General features: G+C 36.9%; 1 protein-coding gene across 2 annotated transcripts; it reads left to right on the top strand.

Annotated features, from left to right (window-relative positions):
* The first annotated feature begins 71 nt into the window (after positions 1-71).
* SEC23A (SEC23 homolog A, COPII coat complex component) lies at positions 72-27,878 on the top strand. 2 transcript variants are annotated; one of them, XM_062495038.1, is made up of 20 exons: positions 72-164; positions 3,246-3,487; positions 5,289-5,346; positions 5,601-5,687; positions 6,839-7,075; positions 7,175-7,254; positions 8,154-8,298; positions 8,630-8,788; positions 9,602-9,717; positions 11,131-11,254; positions 12,404-12,484; positions 14,192-14,281; positions 15,511-15,617; positions 16,593-16,746; positions 17,469-17,546; positions 18,511-18,672; positions 20,147-20,233; positions 21,380-21,535; positions 22,132-22,197; positions 26,444-27,878. In XM_062495038.1, exons 2-20 carry the CDS (start codon positions 3,267-3,269, stop codon positions 26,531-26,533), a joined length of 2,298 nt encoding a protein of 765 aa, XP_062351022.1. In that variant the 5' UTR covers positions 72-164; positions 3,246-3,266; the 3' UTR covers positions 26,534-27,878. The 2 variants fall into 2 exon arrangements, with proteins under 2 accessions (XP_062351022.1, XP_062351023.1); XM_062495039.1 differs by lacking the exon at positions 8,630-8,788.
* The last annotated feature ends 38 nt before the right edge of the window (positions 27,879-27,916 follow it).

Raw genomic sequence — 27,916 nt, 5'->3', positions numbered from 1 at the left:
GGGGAGCGGAGGAGCTCAGCCCGCCCCCGCTCTCTGCCCCTTGACGTGGCGCGGACTCTCCCATCAGCCATGTTGATGCGTCGGCAGCGCCGGGGCGGCTGCGAGCGAGCGAGCGGGCGGGGAGAGCGAGCTCGGCGGGAGCAGCGGCGGCGGCCGGGACGCGGGTGAGCGGGCAGGACGGCGCTGAGGGGGCAGCGCAGGGCGCGGGGAGCCCGAGCGGGCGGAGCTGGGGCGCGGCGGGGAGGAGAGGCGGCAGCCCCGCTCCCCGCGCTGGGAGGCGCGGGGGGCACCCCGGGCCGCGGGGCCCCGCGCGGTTGCCGGCCCTGGAGCGAGCGTGGTGGGAGCTTCCCCGCGTCCCCTCCGTGGCAGTGGCACACCTCCGGGTGCCCGAAACTGCTCTCGGGGCCCTCGGCGGCCTGAGGGTCCGGGGCTACCGCCGGCCGCCGGTCAGCACCGCCCGCGGCCTCCCGGGCCGGGGCTGGGCGAGCGCCCTTCCCGAGCGGTGGGGAGCGCCCGCCGGGCCGGGGCTGGGCGAGCGCCCTTCCCGAGCGGTGGGGAGCGCCCGCCGGGCCGGGGCTGGGCGAGCGGCCGCAGCTCGGCCGGGGCTGCCGGCACTCGGGTAGGGCCGGCGGGGCGCGGCCTTTCCACGGCCGGGGGTAAAGGGCGGCACTCTCCGGCAATGCCTGCGGAGCTCCTGTCCCGGGGCTGTGCTGTACCTATGCCGCTGTGCCACTGACGGGGGTGCCTTGCAGTGTAGGTAAAGCGAAAGGCAATGCAGGCCCTGCTGCCGCTGATCATGCGTTGATTTTTTTGTTTTAGGTGGGTTATCACATGCCGTGGTTGTTTAAAAACAACAAGTTTGTAGTGACGGGTCTGGGAGAGCAGATTTGGAGGATGGCTGCGTTTGAGTGGTTGAAAATGGCAGCAACTTGCTTTAGATAATTAGTTGAACCATTCTGCTCATGTGTTTTAGTTCCTTCTTGGACCTGAAATAGATTTTTCTCTGATACGTGATTTGGGCATAAAATTAATTAAGGGTTTATTATTAATCTCTTTTACCAGATTGTTGGTGCCTAATAAACTGAGAGAATAGGTCTGTTGTAAGAAAAGTGTGCAGTGAACTATACTCATTTAGTGGTAGTTAAGCACGTAGTGCTATGAGGGACTTCAGTCTGTGCTGGAATTCTTACAGTGCTGTAGAGAAAAGTGTTTTGATTTTGTTTGTATATGTGTGCAATGTTTGGGGATATTATTTCGGGGATATTCTGATTTGGGACATATTTGTCTGTGATGTGTAAACGTTGAAAGGTGCTGATAGTCAACCAGTAACTCTCAATGCAATTCAAGTGTGGCTTCTTTTGTGACATACAGTTGAGATTGTCATGGTGCAGGTTGCAAGGTACATTCAGCTTTACAAGTGGGAGGGAAGAAGCAGGCCAGAAAGGACTTTTTTTTTTTTTTCTGGATATCCCAATCTGCAGCAAAAGTAAAGCAGTGACGCCCCAAAATGGGAACTGTTGCTGTTCTGAAAGTCCCTTCTCTGAGGTTTTCTGAGGAGGGTAGTGTGTATTTTGTGGCATTCAGGTGTCCAAAATTTGGTGTGTATCCTGTAGGCCAAGAGGGTTTGCTCTTCCTGTGTAATGCAATGCATCTCCACACCTATCTCAGAAAATGTGTCTGCATAGCTGTAACAATAGTATTGAATGTAACTTGACAGACCAAGAGTTCCTCATTTGATGAATGATGAAATAGGTAAGCATTATTGGCTCTTGTAAACGAAGAAAACAGAAGAAAAGGTGGAAGAGAACTTGATCTTTTATACACTTTTGCCTTCTGAACAGGAAATCCACACTTAATAGAAAATAACAGTATTTAACTCAGTAAATCTAACAAATCGTTTATGTATCTATGTGCACGTGATTAGTCAGTGCACACTGGTGTTTGAACATTGCCCTTTAAGGAGCAATAGCCAAGTGGTAAAAGTAATATCCATGTACAGCCATTTCAGACAGCTTGAGTAAAATGTAGAGAAAATGTTTTGAAGTCCAGGACAGAAAGTGTGACACGTTGCAGTGTTTGGAGCTGGATTTGGTGAGTGATTTCTGCCAGTGAATGGCAGAAATAGCCATAAGTTGCAATTTTCTCTGTCTTCTCAGGAAATCATTTTTAAATGCAGAACTTTTTCAGTTTGTGGTTATAATGGAGATAATTGCATTCTGCAGATTCTTGCATTAATATCCCATTTTTCAGAGATAATGTTCCTTTCACTCTTTTTACAAAACATGGATTGATTCTGATATATTAGGAGAGAAAATTCCTAAGTTCTATATCCTTTTCAAATACTTCCTCTCTTAGATGAGTTAATTTCTGTCTCTGATTTCTCTGTAGCAATTAAAACTTCCAGATATTCTCTCTTTTGCTCAGTTTTGTCCCCTGCCCAATGTCTTTGCAGCAATTTGAGTAAAAGCAATGATGGAAGTGCTCTTATGCACAAAGTCCCTCATGCTCCCTGTGTTGTAATTGCCCTGATGTGTTTAGATAGAAGATTTGTTCCTAATATCAGTAAGACGTGCCCATTAAAATACTGGCAGTTGATTATTTCCTAAGGATATTAACTGTGAAATGCAGCACTTCCCTTTGCTTTATGTATTTTGTTAATCTGTTTTCTTAAAAGTTATGATTAGAATAAAAGCATTAAGTTAGGCTTTAATTTAAAATAACTTGAAAAGTTTTTGGGTGTCGTAGAAACTAAAGATGCAATGCCATTATAATTTTGACAGATAGAAGTAGGTTTTGATAAATTGAGAATTTCTATGAGTCTCCTGTGATGTTTGTAAGGTCAGAACTAAGAATGTCAGTGTGCTTGGGAGAATACATAATAGCAAGAAGCACTTCCATATTGGAATATGGCACTTGTATTTCTTACAAAGTTACTTCCTGGCATTGATGTAGGAAGGTATTCTTGTGGAATGTCCTGTTATTCCTCTATGTTTATATGCAGGCTGCATCATGAGATACCAAAAATGTGGTTAGAAATTCTTAAAAATTTTTATGCAGCAGTATTTTGTTTCCCTTTAGCATTCTGCACATTGCTTTTATGATTTAAGAAGCTCTAGTCAGTGTTTTATTGACTGTAACTCAGTTACAGTATTTGAATGTGTGACTGTCATTACATGCATTCAGCATTGAGTAGTTAAAAGTCTTTGCATGTCAACATGCTGCTGATGGTTAACTTTTTATTTTAGTGTTAAAGAGAGAAGTTGATCATGACAACCTTCCTGGAATTTATCCAGCAGAATGAGGACAGAGATGGAGTTAGATTCAGCTGGAATGTTTGGCCTTCAAGTCGTCTTGAAGCTACAAGAATGGTAGTCCCTGTGGCTGCCCTCTTCACGCCACTGAAGGAACGGCCAGACTTGCCTCCCATTCAGTATGAGCCAGTGCTGTGCAGTAGGACCACGTGCCGAGCTGTTCTGAATCCTTTATGGTAAACTTAATGTATATTATTGTTCCAGTACTTTGCCTCAGAATCCTGAGAACAGTGCTAGCTGAACTGTGGGAAAGATCTGGCGTATGGAAGTTCAGGTACTCCTCACGTCATTGCGAAGGCAGATTTAGAAGGTTCTGCACATAGATTTGTATATGTAACATATTTACATGAAAACAATTAGTTTTCATGAAATAAGTAATTTCAATCTACTTAGTATTGATTAGGTATGTTATTTCTCTGCAACTATACGTCTTGGGAATTGGTATACTCTTGCATTTTGCCTCTAGAAAATGACTTGGGTAAAAAGTTACAATACTGTATCTTTGAACTGTTGGACCTGATGTAGTTTAGTTTCCAAGTGAAATAAACTGCGTTTATTACTGACATTAGTTCATTTGTGGACCAAAGCAGGTTATCTGTTTTAGTTTACCAAAACAGCAGAAGATAGATAGATAGATAGATAGATAGATAACATCAGAGGTAGGCATGAAAGAGGGTAGAAAGCTGTTTAAGCTTAAAGGTGATATTGACACAAGCTCAAATGATTGTGGACTAGGCATGGGTAAGTTTGGGTTGGCAGCAGAGGATGTGTTTCATATGGCATTCCTGTCATAGATGTATGGAAAAGAAGCAGAATGATTTCTAGGTTGGAGTTTGATAGGCATGGGACATGATGTCAGAGAACCTGTAGAACAAATTTAGTCTTATGAATGACTTATTCCTGCCTGGGAGAAAAGACACCTTCAAAGCAGACATAAAATTGTGTTTCAGTATTAAGCAGCCGCAGTAGCTGGTTATACTGGGAGTCAGACTTAGTTGAAGTTAACTTTTTCAGAAGCATTATCTTTTATTGAGGGCTTGAAGAAAAACAATGAGAAGACAAAGTTGTAAAGGGTCAGACAGATGCCAACATTACAGTGAACTGTGTACATTTTTCCTGAGTTGTATGTGCAAGTAATGACTGGACTTTTTTTTTCCCCTGAAAGGGTGGTTAGAGAGAGACTCAATCTGAGGAGACTTTAGAAGCCTGTGTGGCACTTTGGGCTAGGTAATTTGCAGTCCCTATAACTGGTAAAGATAATTAGATAGTAATAGATCTGTGTTTTGTTTACAAATGCTGGGACTTACCTGAAGATCTAATGGTATTTTTAGAAGAATTTTGCTCTTGTAGGCAGAAGATATAATAGCAGGAAGTGTACATTGAGAACTATTGAGGTGACTTTCTCTTAAGATGTCATTAGGGCTTTAGGACATCTCTGTGTCATGAAGATAGAATTTGGATCTTCTGTTTTAACTGTCTGAATGCTAATAAAAATGTAGAGAAAAGGTGGTACACTTATCATTTGAAACTAATGTTTTTTAAATACAGATAGCTGTCATCAAAAGAATGTGTTCTTTTAGGGCATAATGTATATTCAGGCTAGTCCTCCATTCTAACAGCTAATAGATAGAAGCAGAAAAAGATGGAAAATCAAAAGGTAGGGAGAGTTAAAAAGATTTGCTAAAACCATGGAGGAAGGCTCTAATGCAGGTGCTGAATCTGTATTTTTAAATTTCTTGTTTGCAACTTTTTCCTGAAGGCCATTCTTTCTCCCTAAACACAGTAATTTGCCTGATACATCTGTGTAAGGCTCCACTTATTTTCAGTTTGTAAGGTGGATATTTAGCAGAAAGTATATTAGAAAGAAGCTTTTTCAAAATCAATGTGTTTTTTAAAGTTTTAAAGACGTGTTCTAGGGACAGTGGAGGAAAATTAATTGTTCATGCTATATAAACTTTTTCTGTTGTATTTTTATAGCCAAGTGGATTATCGAGCAAAACTCTGGGCTTGCAACTTTTGTTACCAGAGAAACCAGGTAAGAAAATGAAACGTTCAGCATATAGAAAATATTTTTTACAAGGTGAAATGAAAACCTTGATTTTTCAAATTATAGTTGCAAATTGAAATTGACAGCGAGAGCAGGAGTGTGCAATTGTATCTTCAGACATTGCATTGAGATTTTTTTCATAACAGCAATAGTGAATATCTGTTGAAAGAGGTTTGTTTTTTTTTTCTTAGTGGAAATTGTAATCTTTTATATATATTAAATTTCTGTATTTTCATTTGCAGTTTCCTCCTACTTATGCTGGTATATCTGAAATGAATCAGCCAGCTGAACTTTTGCCTCAATTCTCCAGCATTGAATATGTAGTACAGGTAAAATCATTAAACAGAATTTTGAACATCTGCTGCCTTGCAATATTCAAAAAGAATGAATTTTGCTTTTACTTCTTCGCTCTATTTTAGTGGCTGTGAGTATTTATGTGCCTGTTAGTAGATTGAACATTGATGCCATCAGTTGGAAAACATTTTATAAGAACATTAGGATGGCTAATAAGACTGATTTATAAAAAAAAAGAGAATTCTCCTCTAAAAATGATACTTCTTTTAGGTCTGTTTCTTTACAATGAGTTTAATTTGTGTTTGTGTTGGGACACTGCTTACCTCTGTTTCTTGCTCAAGTAATTTCAGTTCAGATTTGACTGTTCATTCACCTCTCATTAATAATTTGAATTTGTATTTGGATGGTGGTTATTTAGTTCTAGTGCTGTCTGGTTTAGAGACAACATCTAATACATGTTCGAATTTTAGTATTCATACTTTTTCAGGATAGAGGTTACTTGAATAGAAATAAAAAATGGACTTAAACCTCTAGATTGCAAACATTTACAATTGCAGGTTTTTAACCTCCAAATTAATTTTTGAGGATTAAAATTTGTAAGACCTCAGTGAGGCAAATCACAATCTGAATCCTCACTGAAATCTTACAAGTTTTAATGAAAGGAAAAGTGAATACTGAACAGAACTTGTAATTTTTGCCAACTCCTGTAATGCTAAATAAATTGAATGTTTGCTTATAGTACAGCGAAATTAGTTTAGATAGAATAAAAAGTAATGATGACATCTAGAGTAGAATTAGGAGGTGAATTGCCATGGACTGTCATCAGGCTAGAATATTTTAGAATTGTGAATAGCTTTATGACTATTATGTTCACTTGGAGCAATAAAAAATAATTGTATATTAAAAGAAAAAAAAATTGGCTTATTCTTCAAAGTTGCCTGATATCCTGAAAGGTTTTTTTTTTTCTTTTCTTCTGTAGTAAGCATTTCCTTTTTGTACAGAGTTCACTTTGGTAGGGGTTTTGTTCTGGATCCTGATTACTAGTTGTGAGAGAGTTAAGTTAGATGGAACATTGCCATTACTGGTATGATTAGAACTTTTACAAGGTATATCTTACTGTTCACTTTTGATCCTTTAAATATTGCAAGACTTGTTTTCCTTACTATTCTAATTCTGTTTCTCAAAGCGTGGTCCTCAGATGCCGTTGATATTTCTTTATGTTGTGGATACATGTATGGAAGATGAGGACTTGCAAGCTCTGAAGGAATCCATGCAAATGTCCCTTAGTCTCCTGCCACCAACAGCATTAGTAGGTCTCATTACCTTTGGCCGAATGGTGCAAGTTCATGAGCTTGGCTGTGAAGGCATTTCCAAAAGTTACGTCTTCAGAGGAACAAAGGACCTCTCTGCAAAACAGCTTCAGGTAATGAACATAAGCAAACAAAAAGAAATCCTTAAGGTGCTAATGATGAAGTCGTCTGTAAACAAATTTTGTAATAAAATCTTATTTATTTGACTACAGGAAATGCTGGGGCTTACAAAAGTGGCTGTTGCACAAGTCGGTCGGGGTCCTCAAGTGCAGCAGCCACCACCTTCCAACAGGTAATCTACTTTAAACATCTTAAAACATGTACCTTGACTCCGATGGTGTACTGGAAAACCTAGGTTTTATGACAATTAAAACAATAAACTGACAGCCAAACTTCTTGGTCAGGCACAAATTTACTAGTAGACTGTTCTTTCCTACAGTTTGTACTGGGAAGAAGTGACTCAATGGGTAATAGTAATATTGTCTGGATGATTTTTGAAAGTGCTCCGAGAGGCATGTTACAGATACGTAAATAATAATAATCATGCTTCTGTTGATTGGTGTGCTGGAAAGTATTAATAGATGCTTTAGTGCCCCTTATGCAGATATCCTTTGTTCCTTCCCTTTTTCTCTGTCTTCTATTCCTTTTCCCTCCCCTTTGGTCTCTCATTTGGCAATCACAGGCTGGTGTTTGATTTTCCTGTGTATTTCACTGTGACATGGAAGAAATGTATGAAATTATTGAAAGACAGTTTCGCTGTCTCTGCCCTCCAAAAATCAGCTGCTAATGTAGACTGCTTGCAGCAGCACGAAAGAGGTCTTACCATGTTCATTTTTCTCCTGATCTTTGCTTGTCACTGAAGTAAGGAAACTTGTTTCTTTTTGAAATTCATAGGTCGTCACCTGCACTGTTCTTTTGGCTAGGTAGGGTTCTTTCTGGATAGTGGTGGTATCTCTAAGTCTGCAAGTTTTCGTTTTGCAAGCTTTTTGCTGAACTTGAGTTGAGTGTGTGTGTATGTAGTAGCTCCAAACTTTTTTTTTTTTTTTATGAAGCAGAAACACTGATCTGAATTCAGACCAGAATCTAGAATTAGACATCTCAAATATATGTCTAATATATTGCTAGTGGGCAGTGGATAAAATTTTTATTTAATAATTTAAGTCTAAACTACTTCCATGTATTTGTTTCCAGGTTTTTGCAACCAGTTCAGAAGATTGATATGAATCTTACTGATCTTTTGGGTGAGCTGCAACGGGATCCTTGGCCTGTTCCACAAGGAAAACGGCCCTTACGTTCTTCTGGAGTGGCCCTATCTATAGCTGTCGGACTCCTTGAGGTAAAAGTTTAACTACAGCTAAATGTAGATAATTTTCTTGCAGAACAGTTGCCACAATCAATATGTAAAAACCTTGCTAACTGATATGTGTTAGATTTGTAGGATGATTTTGATTGATGCCATCCCTTACCTGCATAGAATTTTGTAGACATTTGCATAATTTCATAAGGAAAAATCGAGACTTTGAGTTACTGGCAGATTTAACTTCTGGGAGTGAAAAAATGCAGTTATTGTTACAATCCTGTCAGTGTGATAAATACCCACATACCTATTCCTTTTGTTCAGTTTGTAGCAAAACCCAGTGGTTTTATTTGTCATTTATTTCCTGCAGTGCACTTTCCCTAATACTGGTGCACGCATCATGATGTTCATTGGAGGACCAGCTACACAGGGACCTGGCATGGTTGTAGGGGATGAATTGAAGTTACCCATAAGATCATGGCATGACATTGAAAAAGACAATGCAAAATATGTTAAAAAGGGTACCAAGGTAAGAGATAATCATGGGATTTCATTACTTCCCAGTAAGTAAACATTTAAATTACTGGGTACTCTAGGATGCTGTTGGTAATAGCAAATATATAAGGAGGTGGGAATTCTGTGGTTTTGTTTATCTGGCTCTGAATAGCGATATGTCTCAAGAATTTCCTCAGAAATTTCAGTGTATTGAATTAGGATTTGTCTAGCTCACATTGAAGCTCTTTGGTGTATTTCTCTGGTTTAACTCAGAAAAAAATTATGTGGGTGAATGGTACATCTAGTGTTGTAAGGCTGGTGCTTCTAAGACAGATGCTCAAACTGTCTCTGTAGTTGGGGAAGGATTAGACTGTAGAGAGTTTAGTCATATCTGATTTGATTTAATTTAAAAGGTACATTTGGGTTGGTGAGATGCATCCAAAACCTGTTGAATTCATCATGATTGTAATGGGAGCTTAAATAATTAACTCTGTTGCAGGCAGCTATCATTGTAGACACTTGAGATTAGGATAGTAAATTCGGTCTGTGCTGGATCTAGTACTAAATACAAAGTTTAATAGGAAGAAGATAAACTAATTTTCTAGTTTAAATAGCAACCACTGTTCTCTTTAGTGGGAGACAGGCTCTCAGCTGATCAGAAAAAAAAAAGCAAAAAACAAGTGTTGAAAATTCTGGTCTTCTTAACTTCAGGAAAAAATACACTTTTATGTGAATAGAATCTGCAAATGTTGTTTTAGGAAAAAAAAGTGAGTTTAGGACTTCATGTGAAGATGAGGAGAGTTCACATTGTAAATTGCTATGAACTGTATTTTCATCTTGGATTTAGCATTTTGAAGCCCTGGCCAATCGAGCTGCAACAAATGGTCATGTTATTGACATATATGCATGTGCATTGGATCAGACTGGTTTACTGGAGATGAAGTGTTGTCCCAACTACACTGGGTATGTGTCTATTTGTTAGTAGTATATGAAGATGCAGTTAAAAATTGTTTAACAGGAAGCCCTTGCAAAAAATGTTCTGCTATTTAAAAAGCAAAAGCATGAACAGACTGATAAACTGTGGTGGTTACATTTGTACTGGAATTTTGGAATATCTTGGCCTCTGGTAGATTTGTCACCACAATTTTGGGTTTAATTAGGAGTGGGTTTGCTGTTTTCTCTTAATGCAATCTTTTTGAGGCTTGAATAACATGGATATCTTTTAAACACACAATTTATCAGATATGCTGTTTCTGGTTTTTCATGTGTATCTGTGTAAGTGACAGGTTTCAGTAAAGATAAGGACCTGTCCTTATTTTTCTTGCTCTTCCGAGTGGTACAAAAACCCTCTGTTATGCTGTGTCTTATTTATGCCATTCTTTTATATATTGTTGTTTATAGGTTCAGCTGCTGATTTGGATGGCTATCAGGTACAGCTCCTGAATTTCAGGCCAGCTTGGCCATGCTAATCACAGCTTCTCTCTGGAGCTGTGTATACAGCCTTAGCTTGGGAGCTTTCACTGTTCAGGATATTTATGTTTATATTTGATTTTACCTTCATATTTGACACCTGTTCCTTTTCTGCATCAACCTCAAGTTACATTTTTATTTATACTATTTTGCTCTTTCTGCCTGCTCCTGTGACTCACCCTATTTCTGTCGCCTTAATGTATAGTTTGTTTATTTCTCCTACAGCTCTTCTATTTTGATTTTGGTTACGTCCTTCATACAGGGAGGAATTTCTGATTCTATCAATGTCTATTTTCTTCTATTTTTGAGTATCCACCTGGAAACTTATTTTGGGTATAATGTTTGACCTCTTGACATATTTTACTGAAAGGTTTCAATTAACAGTTTTGATGACTGAAAGTAATGTCTCCCATTACTATTTTCTAAAGGCAGGGTATGGTATTTCTTGACAAGTGGCAAGTTTTGTAGTTATATCCACAGAATGTTGCTAAGCATAAAAATGAATCATGCTTCTTGAGCACAGATTAAACCCTGAACTAATGAATGAACTACACAAAATACTGTAGTCTTGTATAATAAATATTAGAAGTAACTAATCACACTTTGTGTGATAGGATCTTGAGACATCCTGAGTGTTGAAAGTCCAGTACAGTATTTTCCCAGTGAACAAGTTTGTTACACAACAATGCAATGTAATGCCCTTAAGATGGGTAGGGGAAGAAGCTCACTTAAAACTTTCATCCTTAACATTATAGCAAAATACTAATTTAACATTAGTCTATTTTAAGAAGGTAAAAATATGCCTCACAGTGAGTTGTCTTTAGTTTTAGTCCTCAATAAAAATGAGCTGTATAAATAATCTATTTTAACTCATGGGTTTTGTTTGTTTGTTTCATTGTTGTCTAGAGGCTACATGGTAATGGGAGACTCTTTCAATACATCATTATTCAAACAGACTTTTCAGAGAGTATTCACTAAAGATATGCAAGGACAATTTAAAATGGGATTTGGTGGCACATTAGAAATAAAGGTAAGCATACAAAAATGTAGTCAGTTAGTGAAACAATAGAATAGAATGGCTGCAAACTGTGGAATCTTTGGCCTTGTAAGGAATTTTTAGGAACATGCTAAACAGATGTTTTAAATTTGGCCTGTATATAGCTGTCCATAGTCCTAGCTATCTTTCTAGAGTTCTGGGATTCTGTAAATGTGAGTTAGGTATAGTGATATTTTCTTCTCACCTTGCATTCAGTGACAGCTAAAAGAGAGACTAAAGCAAAATAAATGTTTCTATTAGAAACTCACAATGCTGTGAGCTTAGATTTTGATATCAGTGGTTTCTTGGTTTTAGGTAGGTCAGTTTCTCTGTGTAGTCCAGGACAAATTTTCTTCCATTTTCCATTCTTATCAGAATCCATTCTGGCAATTTAACAATGTTGTTTTTTGTCTCCACCATTGTGAGAGGCTTAGAGCTGAATATGCTTCAGATTCAGGCACTGCCTTCCTTGATGTTTCTTGAAAAAATATTACAGTCCCATATTGTAGAAGAATATGAGACTATTTTCCTTTTTGGTGAAATTCTGTTTAAATTTTTACTACTAGGACAAATAGTTGAACCCTCTTTTTTTTTGTATACATATTCATGTGAAGTTTGCTGAAAGATTCCAGAAAATGTAAAAAGAGAGCCCCAGTTTTAGAGGGATGTACAGATCACTTAAAGGAGGAAAGTGACTTTGGAAGGATGTAAATAACTGGATCTTGATTTTAGCTAAATATGTTTAGGACGTAGAGTATAAATTCCTTATCAGGTATGTGTGGGCTTATTTTACTGGTCTTCAGTTTTAATCTTACCTTTGAATATTTTAATCCTTTCATTAGAAAGGAAACATTATCCTGTATACTTTATAGGCTCCTGTGTTTGTAAATCAAGCAGCTTTTCTCCATGTTTTAATTTATGTTCATGCTGTTAAGGTACACTAATTGGTATAGCAAACAAACATGATTAAGTTCAGAAACTGAGCATGTGAAAAGTGTCTCCAAATGTATCAAGCATTATTATAACCTTTCCTAAAGGTATCAGTAATGTAATATGCCTTGAGGTTTGAATTATCTAATGATAAAATGAGACTGAATTCTTTAACGTGGCATGCTAATGTATATTTTCATTTGAAATATGAAGACTTCAAGAGAAGTAAAGATTTCTGGAGCAATTGGACCCTGTGTGTCTCTCAACTCTAAGGGACCTTGTGTCTCAGAAAATGTAAGTAAACTTCACTGAAAATGAAGGTAATATCCTACTATGGACAAATAGGATTTAAGATTTATGGATTTGAAGAGAGGCTAAAACTTCCATAAATTGAAATTCCATACATTTCAAATTTACTGATTTGAAATTAAATACACGCAAGCTCACATTCATTACTAGGTCAGATTCAATTGTATTAGACCTTGCAGATCTCTTGTTACTTATTTAGATTTGTCTGCTTGTTTAGATTGTCTAGATTTGGTTGCTTTAAAATTATTATGCAAAAGTTAGGTGATGATACAGCAGAAACCAAGTAGAAAGTGAGTTAGCATGCTTTATTGTTAAAATTAGACCTGTGTCCTTTTATCAAAAGTGATCCATAAAAATATATCTCTTAAAAAATAATTGACAGAACAGGCAGACACAAGATTTTGGAAACATTCCTTTTATCTGGACTTTGTCTTCCCATTTCTGTGGGTGTTTCACTAAATGTACATTTAATTAATTGATTGAAACATCCAGCTATTGTAGGCTCCTGAAGTAATACCTTTAAATGATGTTAGACTTAAATCATCACTTATTTTCTTAGCAGATGCTATTATTAACTTTTGGTTACCAATGAAAAAACAATTCCTGCAAGTGACCAAAATGTCTTACATTTGAGAAGCCTCATTTTTGTTCCTAACAATCTACATAATGGAGTACTTCCCAGTATGAAAATGCTCACAAATGGCCTGCTTTAATCAAGCTCTTTTATTCCTTGAATTTTCCTTGTAATTATGATTGCATCTTTGTGAATATAAAAATTTTAATGTAACCAGCATTTTTTTTCTTGGTGATTAGGCACAGATTTTTCTCTTTTCATTGTCTGAAGGGATTGCATATATGACAATAAAAGTTAAAATCCCTAAAAATAAATTAAAGGTACATCTCCTTATTTAAGCTACATGTCTATTTCAGAGGAGGTAATAGGAAATTCACTTGTGAGACCTGTTGCTTTGCAGTTATATCATGATTAATTTCTATTCCAAACTCCTTTTTGTTGAAATTATCTGAATTAAAATTTGAATATGAGTAAGATGAGAGTGCATGCAGCTCATTTCAGTGGTAACTGGCCAGTTCCTCTAGCCATAATGCTTTCAAGTGAATACAGGCACAGTGGCAATATTGACAGCATAATTTTCCTTTAATGTTTTTTTTGGTTTCACTGTGTCCATTATGGATGATGAATTACTTTAATTAGTTTTGCTTGATATTTATGTTGCTTTGATGCCAAAAAGGAATTGTCAGTTGAAATACATTGCTGTGTACAGTTACCCTGTTAGTTACTAGAGACTGTGTAATTAAGTAAAATATAGTGTGTCAGCTGTTATTTAAAGTTTTACTGCTGCACCTTACAAGAACCATTCCACTTACGTGTGCTTTTTGCCTCTGCTTAAGCAAAGTCTGGTACTTTTTTTCCTGTTTCTGACTTGCTTTTAAGTCTTTTTCTAATGCCAGCTGCTGATCTTTCTAATGTATTAGTTATTCAAAACAACAGTCTTTTTATTATTTCTACATCCAGCACTGCAGTTGCTTTACAGGAGTGTTTGTCTGAGAAGGTGGCAGAGTGAGCAGGAAGAAAGCTTGTGAGAGAAATTGCAAACAGTTACCTATAATGCTGTATTTTGCAAACCAGGAAATGTTTCTGGTTTATAAAAATACTACAAAATCTTTCTGCAGGAGATTGGAACAGGAGGCACTTGTCAGTGGAAGATTTGTGGTCTTAATCCTACTACAACACTTGCACTTTACTTTGAGGTGGTAAACCAGGTAATAAATATTTGTCTATTTGTCTACTAAACACAGTAATGTTACTTTATAAGACTGTTGAAACTTTTATTTTTGTGTGATTTCCCCCAAGCACAGCAGTAGGGGTAAAAATGGTGTTGCCATTTTGTGTTGTCAGAGTCTAGAGGTGGACATAAACTGCTTAATAATGGGCTAATCTTGTATGTGATAATGAGCATTAAAGAACTCTACAAATTTTGATTGGAGTTCATAGTATCTAACTCAAATTTTTTCTTTCAGCGTGTTACTTACTGTATGTATTTTAATTGCATTACATGAAAATGCTGTAATCTGTATATTTGTGCTTTTCAGTACTTCTCTGATGTTTTAGTTACAAGGTAATTACTACATAGTGTTACATTTTAATTAATTCCAGTATTTGCAAGCTAAGATTGGTTTCATTGAAATGCATGAAGGGCAAAATAGTCTGATTTCCTGTTTCCCTGAGGGGTTACTAGAAAAGAGCATGAAAATATGAGGAGCAAGTATGGTACTCATTCTCATATCATTTCTTATTCCAAGAAGCAGCTCAGGAACTGAGCTGACCATAGTTTCTGTATATTTAATGTGCTGTATTTCATAGTTTGTTATTTATGCAAAGGTTTGAAACTTGAATTTACCTTTGCCATGTTTTGATTTTACGTCTTGCATATTTATAATGGGCTCATTTTATTAGTAGCTCTAAAACCGGCCTAATAATTGTGTGTCCTCCTCTTTGAATTACTTATATAGTGTGTAAACCTGCACTTTCACTGACCAGAGTTTTAAAATTTCAGTTTACACCTGGATTCCAATCTTTGTTTTGATGGCACTATTGGAGATCCATTGGTCAACATTTTAGACTAGTATCAGTTTTCTTATCCTGTAATTCCAGTGAATCATATTATGTTCAAACAGAATGTGGTGAAATCAGGAATTGTAAGGCCCCTTGGAAAATATTGTCTCTGTAAGGGCAATGAAAGAAGAGAGCATTGGTTGCTTTAGGGATATCTGGTGAAGCCACAAACTTCTTCTAACAGCCCTTAACAATCTCCAAGTTGATTATCTGTGTTTAGTAAAGGTACTCAACAAAAGCAGCAGGCAATGCATTAATATAACTTGGCCTGCCTATTGCAAAGAACGTTGTGATTTTCTATTAATTAGTTACACATTTTCAAATTATACTGTAAAATCTTGAGATTCTCTTTCACTTTTTTTCCTTCTGTACTTAGCACAACGCTCCCATTCCTCAAGGAGGACGTGGTGCAATCCAGTTTGTGACTCAGTACCAGCATTCCAGTGGACAGAGACGTATCAGAGTGACCACAGTTGCCAGAAAGTATGTTTTACTTGTCATGACTAATTTTTGAAAAGCCAGGGGGTGTGTGTGTATATATATGCCTTTTACTTTGTAGATTTTGTAAGCAGTCTTGTTTGAGACAGTTTCGTCTCTTGTTCTGTGGACTGTTTTTTCTCTGAGAGGTTACAGTAGCTGTATAATGTTGTTGTAGGAGTGCTCTGAAGAAGGCCAAGTGATTTTAGACAAAGGGAAGCTTTGAGTGAAATTCTGTGGCTTAAACTGAGGATATGTTTGGAGTTAGGGAATGGCAAAAATCACTTCATAATTTGATTTGAGAATGCTAACTGCATTCCAGAGTGTAAATACCTGGTATTCCATGTATAACCTTTACCTGCAGTTTCCTTGACTCAAAATACTTCACAATTTGAGGAAATTATGTTTAGTATTTTGAACACATTTTTCACTGTCCAGTTGCATTTATTTGCTGTAAGCTGAAGGAGATGATTGCATGTTTAATTTGATGGAAAATTCAGTTTATTGAAAAAAGCATTGCTCTAACTGTTGAAAAGACAATGTTGTTAACTTAATTAGTTGTATTAGTTGAATACTGGTGACTGATGAAAGATCTAATTAATAGTTTACTCTGTAAATTGAACTGGTAAAGTGCATAAGAAAATTGCTTATGTGGGAATGTGTGATTAGATTCGTAGATGGTGTTCTGTGTGGCAACCTTTCATCATGAATTTTTTAAAAATATGGTAGCTGTTCTATTAATAACATTATATTTTATTTCACTGGTTGCATGGCATGTGTACAAATAAAGGAACATTTCCAATTAAAGAATGGTTAACTGGGAGGCTGCTCATTTAATCTCCCCAGTAGATTTTTTGAAGCTTCAGCATGAGTCTGTTTAACTGCTGTTAGCTTTTTTGCCTTAATTTTGAAGGGATATTTTGAGGTTGGATTTTTTTTCCCTTTCACCGTGATGCAAATCCTTGTATTTTTATTTTGCAGCTGGGCAGATGCACAGACCCAGATTCAGAATATTGCTGCATCTTTTGACCAGGAAGCTGCTGCAATTCTCATGGCTAGATTGGCAGTGTACAGGGCAGAGACAGAGGAGGGCCCTGATGTGCTGAGGTGGCTGGACAGACAGCTTATACGACTGGTAAAACGAGCTGTATTGATCAATAAGAGTCAGAGGGGTTTCTTGTTTGCAGACATATAAGTGGCTACTGTTAAGTGATGGTTTCTTTTCAAATAAAAGCAAAAAATTAACTGAATGCTTCATTTCCACATGTGGTTATACAGAATTAGCTAAGATTTTCTGTTTTAAATTAAGAAAAGAACAGGTGTATTTTCAGTTGATTCATTAATGTTTCCTCAGCACATGATGGTTGCCAGGAATTAAGAGAAATTTTAGCATGTGATTAGCAGAAATCAAAGTTTTCTCTACTTTCTGCTGTCTATAATGATATTTTAGAGCAAATATTTTCAGAAAAAAAGGAGGCAAAGTTTCTAGAAAACTATATGGATTTTTTTAACTTTTAGAAGTTCAGTTTTCTGTTTGAGTTTTTTTTTATGTATTTTAATTTTTATTTGTAATTAATTAGTTACTAATAGTTTAAGCAGTTTCTTCTGAGCTTTTATCTTAAAGTCTGCTTAGTAATTTTAGAGGGTAAAGCAACAAACGCATAAAGTTCTTAAAGCCTCATATGCAAGAAAATCTGCTTGTTGAAAAGAGAACTTGGGTCAGTGTTTTTGCTAGGTTTCTGTTAGTTTATAAAGTTGGAAGTACAAGTCATGTACCTGTTAAAACCAAACTTGCAGTAATGGCATGACCATGTAAGTGTATTTCTTAATATAGATATTCTTTCTCATTTATTCCAGTGTCAGAAATTTGGAGAATATCACAAGGATGATCCAAGCTCTTTCAGATTTTCAGAAACATTTTCACTTTATCCACAGGTGAGTTTGTCTATAGAAAGGTTTATCTGTAGTGATAGAAGAGAGTGCTCAGTGAAGAAAGAGTCCTTGTAGCACTGATTAGAATAAGGCATATCAGGATGAGCAGACCCCTTGTCCCCAACTACTCTGGCATGTGGCATTAGGAAAATCACTTCTGTTGTCTTTGCTGCTGTGTCCCCTTTTGTCCTCTGCCCTTACAGTTAAATGTCTAACTATGTATATTTTTGTTTCTCCTACAATGAAATCCTTATCTCACCTGAATTTGTAATTCATACAATGACACTTTTTAAAGGTCTATTCTAATGAAATTCAGAAACTATAAAAAAATAAATGGGTTTGCTTTATTGTTTCTCTCCCATATGATGTATGATGCTGACCAGAAAAAGAGATATTTCTCTGTGAACTTGACCTTGACTGTATTAAACTTTGAATAGTTTCTTTGCTAATAATCCATTCTGATAAATTTCTCCCTTCTGATAGCTCCAGATACTTCACTTTTGGATTCTTCATACACTTCCATATCTCTGTTTCAGTTACCTACTAATCTGACTGTGGATGTTAAGTGTTGTGTAGAGATTGAATCAGCATGTGGGGAGTTTGTTTTGGCAATGAAAGCATATGCTTTTACAAAAAAAGTTTGACTTTGCTGTGTTTAATGTTCCTTTTTCTGCTCACATGCTGTAACTTAGTTGTAGAACAGCAACCTCCCTCACAGGAACAGCAGAACTTACAGTAAAGGAAGATTTTCAAAGCTGCTTTGTAGGTTTACCCATTCTGATACCCCTCTCACTGTCATGGGAGTGTGTAAAAACTGGCAAAGCTGTATATATAAATTCAGAATGTTAAAGGAGTTAACAGCTCACTTGTGGCATTGGTCTCATGTAGCTTGTGGAAAATATTTCTCTCCTTGTACAGCTATCCTTTTTATCTGTCAAAGTTCAAAACAGTGATTCTTGTTTTGCAGTTCATGTTTCACTTGAGAAGATCTCCTTTCTTGCAAGTTTTTAACAACAGTCCGGATGAGAGCTCCTACTACCGTCATCATTTTATGCGTCAAGATCTAACCCAGTCGCTTATCATGGTTCAGCCAATTCTTTATGCCTACTCTTTCAATGGACCTCCAGAGGTATCAGTAGAATAACTCCATAGTGGGTTAAAATCTGCTTTGTTGAGAAAGAGGTGATTGCTCTCTTCACTGTTACAAAATGTATTGGTTTAAAATTTATTGTATGAGGAAGAACATTAATTTAAAACAGGTATGAACAAGGTATATTATAGAATTCTGATGTAGCAGTCTTGAGAGCAGAAGTTACTTGGTAAAGAGGTTATGTTTTAAACTCAAGGATGGGACTTTTTTGTTAGTTTTTGAGAGCTTTTTTAGGTTTTGTGGAGCCAGAATGTAAACATAAACAGAAATGGTTTTATATAAAAATTTACTTTCACTGTTGCCTGAAAGAAAAGTTGAGGTTTTTTTAAGTGTACAAAATTTCCTTTATTTTACTGCCTTAATCCAAAGCTTCTGATTTTAATATAGTTCCCATTACATGTAGATTTAGTACAGAACCTTCCAGCTGACCTTGTCGTGGCACGTTCTGTTTAAACCTAAAATGAAAAGCTAATCTTCCAAGAAGCTTCTGAAAGAAGTGTCAGACACTTCTTTGTGTCAGCAGATAACAAAAGTAGTCTGTTACATAAACTAGTGTGAGGCAGTGAAAACAAACATAGTAGTCAAGGATCTTGGCAGGTTGAATTTTAAAATTTTTTAGGATGGTGGGGGTTTTTTTAGACTATTCATGAGGATGTAAAAATAAAAAAAAACTTTTAGAAGTTGAGTTTAAATGAAAGCAATGTGGTTTGTAAAGAGCAGCTTGCAAGTGAAATATCACTCTCCCATGTATGAAAACCAAGTAGTTCCATTGGTGAAATATGATTAAACAGGAGCTGATGTCTCAGTGTAGAATGAACAATAATTTTTTTTCTTGATTCTTGGAATAGCTAATATTTTTGTTATCTCTACTAATACTGATTCAGTTAAACCATATAGCACCAATATAGTGTCATCAACCTTAAAAAGGTGATTTAAAACCTTAAAATCTTACATTAGATTTCAGAAATCATGAGTATTTACTATATACAGTATATACAGTATTGGGGAATATATATATGCACAGTAATAATATGCTGCAAGAACAAGACTTAAAAAAAACAACCCCAAACAACCCACAGACCCCAAATCTTACACTTTAATAACTGCTGAATCCTTATGCATTGAAATACAATTCAAATTAATGGCATTCAATGGGTAAATGTGGAGGTACGTGAAAGACTAGTAAAGTGCATAATAATGAAAGGGGTTTCAGCTCTTGAATACATTTTTTATTACTTTCATGAAGTTTTAGATATTGAATCAGGCAGGATAACTTCAGAATGAAATTGTGTGGGTTGCAGATATGTAACATGAAAAGGAGCAAATACGGAGCTTTAGTAAGTAATTGAAAAAGTTCCTAAGATTCAGTTACTGACTAAAAAATCTGGCAATACCATCTGATTGCTCAATTCTGCATCAGTTGATAATTTTTAAATTTACTTTTTAATCTTAGCCTGTTCTTCTGGATAGCAGCAGCATTTTGCCAGATCGCATTCTCCTTATGGACACCTTTTTCCAAATTCTTATTTATCATGGAGAGGTAAGAGCTGTCATTTCTTACATAATTGCTCTTTATCTGTAGGAGTGCTACATTATGGAAATCACTGGGACTCAGGCTCCAGTTCTCACTCATCTCATTGCTTGACCCTCTCATCTGCATGGCTGAGAGCAGAGTCCTAGTTCGTGTTTGTAGTTTGGTTGTTTAACATGTCTGTATGCAGATACCTGACATGACTTGACATTTTGGTTCTGGTTCTTACGATGAATTTGAGATATGCAGAGTATTTTTTTTATAAGTATTTTTCCTACTTTAGAAGGTATTATATATACCCTGCCTCCTTCTCCTCCTCCCCACATTCACTCCTTCATTTTAGACCTTTAAATTGGTTCTACAGGGATGGGTAATCAGAACAGCAAGTTTTGTAGTTACCCTTCGTCTGTACTGTCCTGGAGGAATGGAACTGCTCCTGGCAGTTTGTTAGATAGACATTCCTTAGTAATAAAAATAAACTGTGACTCGCTACTGCTCTCCTTCCCTGGAGGAATTGAGCTGCTGCTTTTTACTACTTTACATCTGTAAATAGTTCATAGATGAGAATTTGAAAAATACTGTTCTGGACCATGGCCTTGTAGCTGCACTGATAAAAATATTTACGAAACTTCAACACTTCTTAAATAGCAGAATATTATCTCAATTCTGTAAGATGCTATCAGTAAGCAGCAGTGATGGGCTGCTCTCTGAGGGAGGGGGAACAGGGAGCTGACCTTGAGCAGCCGGCCTCGGTCCTAGAGGGTGGGAAGGTTGTGCTACAGACTCTGAAAGATGTCAGTGTAAATACTGATTTCTTCTAGGTCATAGACATGTATATTAGAGAAGTGTAAATAATATCTTTGACCTCCTCCAAACAAAATACTTGGCATGTAAAAGGTGACAAAAGATAACAAAAAGGAGGAAATACAAATGGACCACAAATTGTTAAGAGTTTGAAAAAGAAAAAAACTCATCTAGTAGCATGTTACTTGCACATCTTGGCTTTTAATAATTAACTTGCATACTATAGGGCAGAAAGGGATGAGTGATAGAAAAGAGGCCAGAAATGGCACTTTTTTCTCTGAAAAAACCTGTGCATCCTCTAAGAAAGTTTGTTGAATCAGTTTTAAACTTCTTCCTTTCCCCTGTCCCCAGACCATAGCACAGTGGCGTAAGTCGGGGTATCAGGATATGCCAGAATATGAAAATTTCCACCACTTGCTACAAGCTCCAATAGATGATGCCCAAGAAATTCTCCATTCCAGATTTCCAATGCCCAGATACATTGATACAGAGCATGGAGGAAGCCAGGTATGGTGAAATGTGTATTATATAATCTTGGAAATGATGTGTTAGTAATGTTGTGAGATATTTTTGGTAGTAAACATGCATTTCTCTGCTAAAATATACATAAATTGCAGATCAATATTTTGATTCTTAAAGCTTTTACAGAGCAAGATATTTAATAGTAGCTTTCCCCCTAATCTATGAATCCTGCTATTTGTTATTATTATTCTAATCATACTGACTTGTACTCTCAGATTCTTTGTGTAAGGTGCATAGGGCAGAAAGGACAGTACTTGTCTGCATCTCTGAACCAATAGCAGACTTACTATTTGTGTTATTTTTTTAAGCTTACTAATTAATATCTTGTTGATATTCAAATTTACTTTGCTAGTACTTGAAAAAGACAAAAGCTTACTTTCAGCTGCATCAGAAAGTTGTTAGCAGTTCATTATAGCTGTGGAATCAGCGAGTGGCTTTATTTACAGAGGTGCTGTTTGCAGTGTCTGAATCTCCAGATAATAGAAATTATGTATTTCGTACATATGCAACCTTTTTCTGAGTGCAGGAAAATTCTGTTTGAGAAGATAAATTTATTGTCTTTGTTTTATTTTTTTTTAAAGGCTCGTTTTCTGCTTTCAAAAGTAAATCCCTCTCAGACTCATAACAATATGTATGCGTGGGGACAGGTGAGTATGAATTTGCTGATGAAGCTTGTACACATGATTTTTTCCCCCTCTATTTCAGAAGGCAAGTGACACATTATGTAATAATAATAATAATGCAGAGTTTTTGAAACTGAAGAAGAAATCCAGTTTTGGTCTGATGTGACCAAAATTACAAAAGTTAAGAAAAATGGGCTTTATTTCTTCAGACAGAAATGATCTGGTTTCTTATTTTAAGCTTCTGTTAGGCTGCTTTCATGTCTAGCCCACTTTTAGACAGTGTTGTCTTAAGACGATGGGTTTGATGTTTGCCTGGCAGAGCCCCTCCAAGGACTTTCACTGAAACAGTTTTGCAAAGTCAAAAGTAGATGCTTTATTGAGGGAATAGATAAAAAGATTTGGAATAGTCATTGATAAGTGCACTACTGCCTTTGTACTAAATATTCTACGTCTAGACAATGATTGATTAAGCTAAGTTTACAATTTACAATTCATTAAACTTAACTTCACCAGTAATTAAGTTTAGTTTCATTCTGCTAAGTGGCAGAGATGCAGATCTTACCAAAGAGTGTTCCTGCTTTGGAGGGAGAGAGGAGCAAACCCATCAGCCCATCTGAAAGGTAGAATCATGTTCTTGTCCACACCACAGTGGACTTAAAATGCCAATTTTGTACCTGCTGTAGTCAAATAGAATTGGTTCCCTGTTGCTGCTGTGAAAGATATAAGGGCAGCCACTTTATCATATTCATTTTGGTGGGTATGTTTTTTCATATATAAATGAGTGACAATGAGGACTTAGGCAGCTTTGGTCAGGCCGAGCTGCCTTTTGAATGAAAATGTGCATATATTGCTCAAGGGCAGAACAGAACTGTAACACTTCAGTATTGCTTCTTCCACCTGGCTGAGCCTTTAGTAAGGGTGCTTGACCTTTGCATGGTGGCCTCTTCTTCAAGTCAGCATCTTGCAGCCTTGTATTATTGTCTTCTTGTCCACCTGTATCACAGAGCTTTAGATCTCATCCCTATATATACACCTCCAAACACTGGAAAAGAGAGTGCTTTCCACACATAATATCTAAGGTACTTTTTTGCAATAGTGGAAGTAAGTTTTTAAGGTAGCTATAAGCAAGAACTGGAAGATACACCAATGACAGTGTACTGGTTTTTTCCAGAATTTCTGTGGCTTAGTTGACCAGGAATCAGTTTTCAAATCTTGTCTTTAGGAAGGAAGATATGTTCAGAAGTTAAACATTTTATAGCAGCTTGCATTCTTGAATGTTGCATCTCTGTTCCACATTCTCCTTCCACATTCAGCTTCTGTAGTGAGTAAGTGCTAGTGCAGTGTCATCTCCTCATGCAAATTTAATGGCATCAGACATTGGAAGCTACATATTAACTATGCTCTTGAAGTATTTTGCTAAATGGTGTATTGGTTGAAGTCATGAGTGAGAAAACTCTGTGGCAGTTTTATGGCAGTCATCTTTGTCAAGTAAGCTTTATCAGGCTACATTTTCCTAAGGATTAATTGGTTCTGTTGAAGCTTCTGGCAGTGAACAGCACTGAGGTCCACCGTGAAGATACTTAAAAATTCTGGACTGAGTCAGGTCCAGCACAATTTGAACACAAATCCCAAATTCTTTCGCTCCTAAAATTGGTAATCTAACCAGCAGTTCATTAGTACTTCTCTTCATGTTTCCCCTCAACATACATACAAATACTGTAATTTGGAAGGTGTTATTTTTAATCTAAACATTACCTGGAATGTTTTCAAGTTTTCACATTTACAGCAGTACAGGACAACTGTTTTCTGCTTGTTTAATTAATAATCAAATTGAAACAGTATTCCAGATGTAAATACAAAAAAAATTCCTAACTAATCTGTAAGATGGTTTTTCATGCTGGACAGGTGAGACTGACAGATCTTGCAAAAGGTAGCTGTCTGTTTTAATGCTGAAAAGAATTCAGTTCTAGGGTAACATAAGAAATGGTTTAATAACCTCCCCAGGGGCACTGTAGTGTGTGTGCTCAAGAGAATATGCTCTTGTATTTGCAGGATTTTTGTGAAAATAGTTTAATCAAGGACTAATTATGAAATGAGAAATGTAATGTCTGAGAGAAAATGAAAACTGATTTGGATCTTGCTCTTTTTTTCCCCACAACCTTCCTGGATTGTTTAATAATTTATTTTGTGCACATCTGAAAGTCCACATTGACCTGAAGAGGGCACCCGCACACCACAGAAAATGTGTTTCAGGAGGTGATAACTTGCCTAGTCTGGTTTTTAATATTCTAAGTAAAGGTTTTCTTTACAGATGCCTTAATAGTATAGAAACCATTTTCAGTAAATAACAATGAACTTTTTGTGCATCTGTATTACGTGGTTGGTGTTTGAAGATGCAGTTGAAATTTTCACAAAGGACCTGTGGCTGCTGGTTGACAGCAGCTGAACATGAGCCAGTGTGTGCCCAGGTGGCCAAGAAGGCCAGTGGCACTTTGGCTTGGATAAAGAATATTGTGTCCAGCAAGACCAGGGTAAGAATCATCCTTCTGTACTAAGCATTGGTGACATCACGCCTTGAGTCCTGTGTAGAGTTTTGGGCCCTCACTGCAAGGAGGACACTGAGGTGCTGGTGTGTGTCCAGGAAAGGGAAGTTGAGCTGGTCAGGGCTCTGGAGCACAAGTCCTGTGAGGAGCAGCTGAAGGAACTGGTGGGGATGCTTAGTCTGGAGAAGAGGAGGTTCAGGGGAGACCTTATCACTCTACAACTGTCTGGAAGGAGCCAGGTAGGAAGGAGTTGGTCTCTTCTCACAAGTAACAAGCAACAGGAAAAGAAAAAATGGCCTCAAGATGCCAGAGGACATTTAGATTGGATATCAGAAAAATTTAGTCATAGAAAAGGTTGTCAAGCATTGGAATAGGCTGCCCAGGGAAGTGGTAGAGTGCCCATCCCTGGAGGTATTTAAGAAATGTGTAGATGTGGCACTTAGGGATATGGTTTAGAGGTGGGTTTGACAGTGCTGGGTTAATGGTTGGACTCAATGACCTTAGAGGTCTTTTTTACATAAATAATTATACGATTCTTAAATAAGAGAGCTCAGACTTAGCATTTGACAGGCTTGGAAGTAGAGCATTCTTTTATCTCATCTTGCTGTCATCAGGTAATAGCTAATTTAGTGTGCCTTTCCTGAGAGTGACTGTGTATTATAGTGATCCAAGAAATCTTGCTGCACTTGGGTTTGTCTCTTGATCATTAACTGAGAACTGTTTCTGTCCAGTTCTCAGAAAACTGCACCAGTTCTGAGCATCCTTGTTAAGGCCTTTATGTCTGTGTTTTGGAAGACTTTACAAGAGTCTCGGCAGCTCTGGTTTTATTTGGGAGTACGGATGATGCGTACCTTTGAAAAGTTTGAATTGTTGAGATGTACAGGAATTCTTCCTATATCCGTAAATGGACATAGTGGTAGACTGGTCTCAAAAGACTTAGGGAGCTACTATGTAATATTTGCAGAGTTGTAGAGTGCTGGTTTATTTTGACAGTAAATTTGTTTAAAAATGGTAATTAAAACGTGACCATTTTGAACTTCTGAATTTGTGAAATTGCAAGAATCTACCCAAAAGGTTTTTTTCAATTCTTTTGTGATCTGATTGCTAGTGACTTTCAGATGCTTTTGGTCTTTCTCTGGGATGGTACAGAGCCACGAGAGAGAGTAGGCCCCACCTCTCTTTGGGAAAGCCTGATGACCTTGATTTGGTGTCAAATCAGACCCTCAGGGGATTTGTGTCCTCCTTTCACCATTTTGATATGTATGAGCTTTACTGACAGACACTGATTTGTTGGTTGTGTCATTTGCATATTACTGTTTCTCTCCTTTTTACTTTATTGAGGTAGAAATGATGCAGGAACTATGCTGTGAAAATTTTATTTACATTTCAAAGTTTGTAAGTTAATATTTAGCACCTGTCTCACCTACAAAACTCTGGAGTTTTGTATGGCTGATGTAAAGATCTTGCTATACAGCAAGTCATTGCTGTATATGTTAATATGGAAGAGAATGTAGTTCTGGTTTATGCTTGGATTCATGTAGATGTATGAAAATTTATGTAAATATACAGTCTGCTTGGTTTTTCTGTCAAAGAATTTCAGCAACGATATGCTTCTAAGATCTTGCTAAATTTGTCAATTGTTTATTCAATGGAACATATTGTGTCTTAAAACGGTTTTTCTTCACAATGTGTATAATCAGTTCTCCATTTTTTTCTTTATTTCATAGGAGTCTGGAGCACCCATTCTTACTGATGATGTCAGCTTACAAGTATTTATGGATCATCTGAAGAAACTTGCTGTCTCTAGTGCTGCCTGAAATTCTGCAGTGCATTGGAGACATAGACAAACTGCAGCTATTTTCAGCTTTTTTCTCCTTTACCCTTTTCCATGTCTCTCTTGACAGAATGCTCTGATATGCACAAGCTGCCTGACTAGATGTAAAGCAGTGCTGTTTTCAAAGAAAAGCTTTGTTATCAGCAAATGTTTTTAATGTGAACTGCAGTTTGTAAAAATTACAGGTAGTAGATTTAAGTTATAAGCGGAGGAAAAAGAACAGTCAATTTGATTACTGTGATCCTATAATTACTTGGAGTTCATTTGCAACAACTTCGAGATGTGATTTCAGTTTGTTTTCTAAATGGTTGGGGTTGATTATGCTCTGCAGTACAAAGGCCCATTGAACAATAAAGGAAATCTTTGGTGATGTCTGGCTTTCCAGGCTGCCAAGTGATGATTACTTTTCTTCACTCAATCTGAGCCTGAAGTGAACAAAGCAACAACAAAAAGCATATGAGAATAGTATTAACTCAGTCCTTTGGTTTAGACTGATGAACTTCTATTTCCTGCAGAGATACTACTGTTATGAACAGTTTATTTTAGGGGTGTTTAATTTCAAGTATTTCTTCCCATTTACCCTATTTGACTGTTTGGGAACAGAGTTTTTCTTTATTTCAGCATAAAGAATTTGAACTAAAAACATGCAAAATCTGCTGTTGCACAGAATTTAAATCCACGTGTATTTTGACCAAAGTATCTATTAAAGACAGTAACAGGTAAATATGCTCAAAAGTGAACACTTTCAGCTTGGGCTAAGAAGAAGTCCTACACTTCCAAAATGAACTAAGAGAAAAGGCTTGATTTTTGTCTTGGTGAGTATGGTGAAAAATAAAATTTACCTTTTCTATTATTTCCTTATAATATTATTACACTAATGCATGACACTGCACATCTGCTTTTTGTTTCTGCATCCTTTTTGTTATGAATTCAACAGGCTATAGTTCTTGTTGAAACAGTATTACATAGAATATGATGTGATTAATTTGATATTTAGTTCATACTTGGTTTTTTGGGGTGGATAAATTAGTAGGCTTTCCCATTTACTTGTTGAAGTTTACACATGAAACAGATGTTTACATAGGTAATAAAATACTTTGACAAGCAAAGATGTGAAGTGTGGTAGTGGGCAATAAAACAATGTGCCAAGTCTAAAGGAATAGAAACTTCATGGGAAATTTGGTTGTTTATTGGTGTGATAAACATGAGGATGGTTTTTCTGTTTTCTGTAAATTCTTAAAAACATGATTAAATAATTTGCTCTCCATTTCTTTGATCTAAATGAGATGAGCTCCTTTTGCCTCAAGACAAATAAAATACATGTTTATCTCTCATTTTTTGTATTTATTGTGCTGCTTTCTGTCAG

The sequence above is a fragment of the Cinclus cinclus genome, chromosome 6 (genome assembly GCF_963662255.1).
Source record: "Cinclus cinclus chromosome 6, bCinCin1.1, whole genome shotgun sequence".
NCBI lineage: Eukaryota > Metazoa > Chordata > Aves > Passeriformes > Cinclidae > Cinclus > Cinclus cinclus.
The sequence above is the reverse complement of the archived record's forward strand: the minus strand, read 5'-3'. Positions and strand labels throughout refer to the sequence as shown.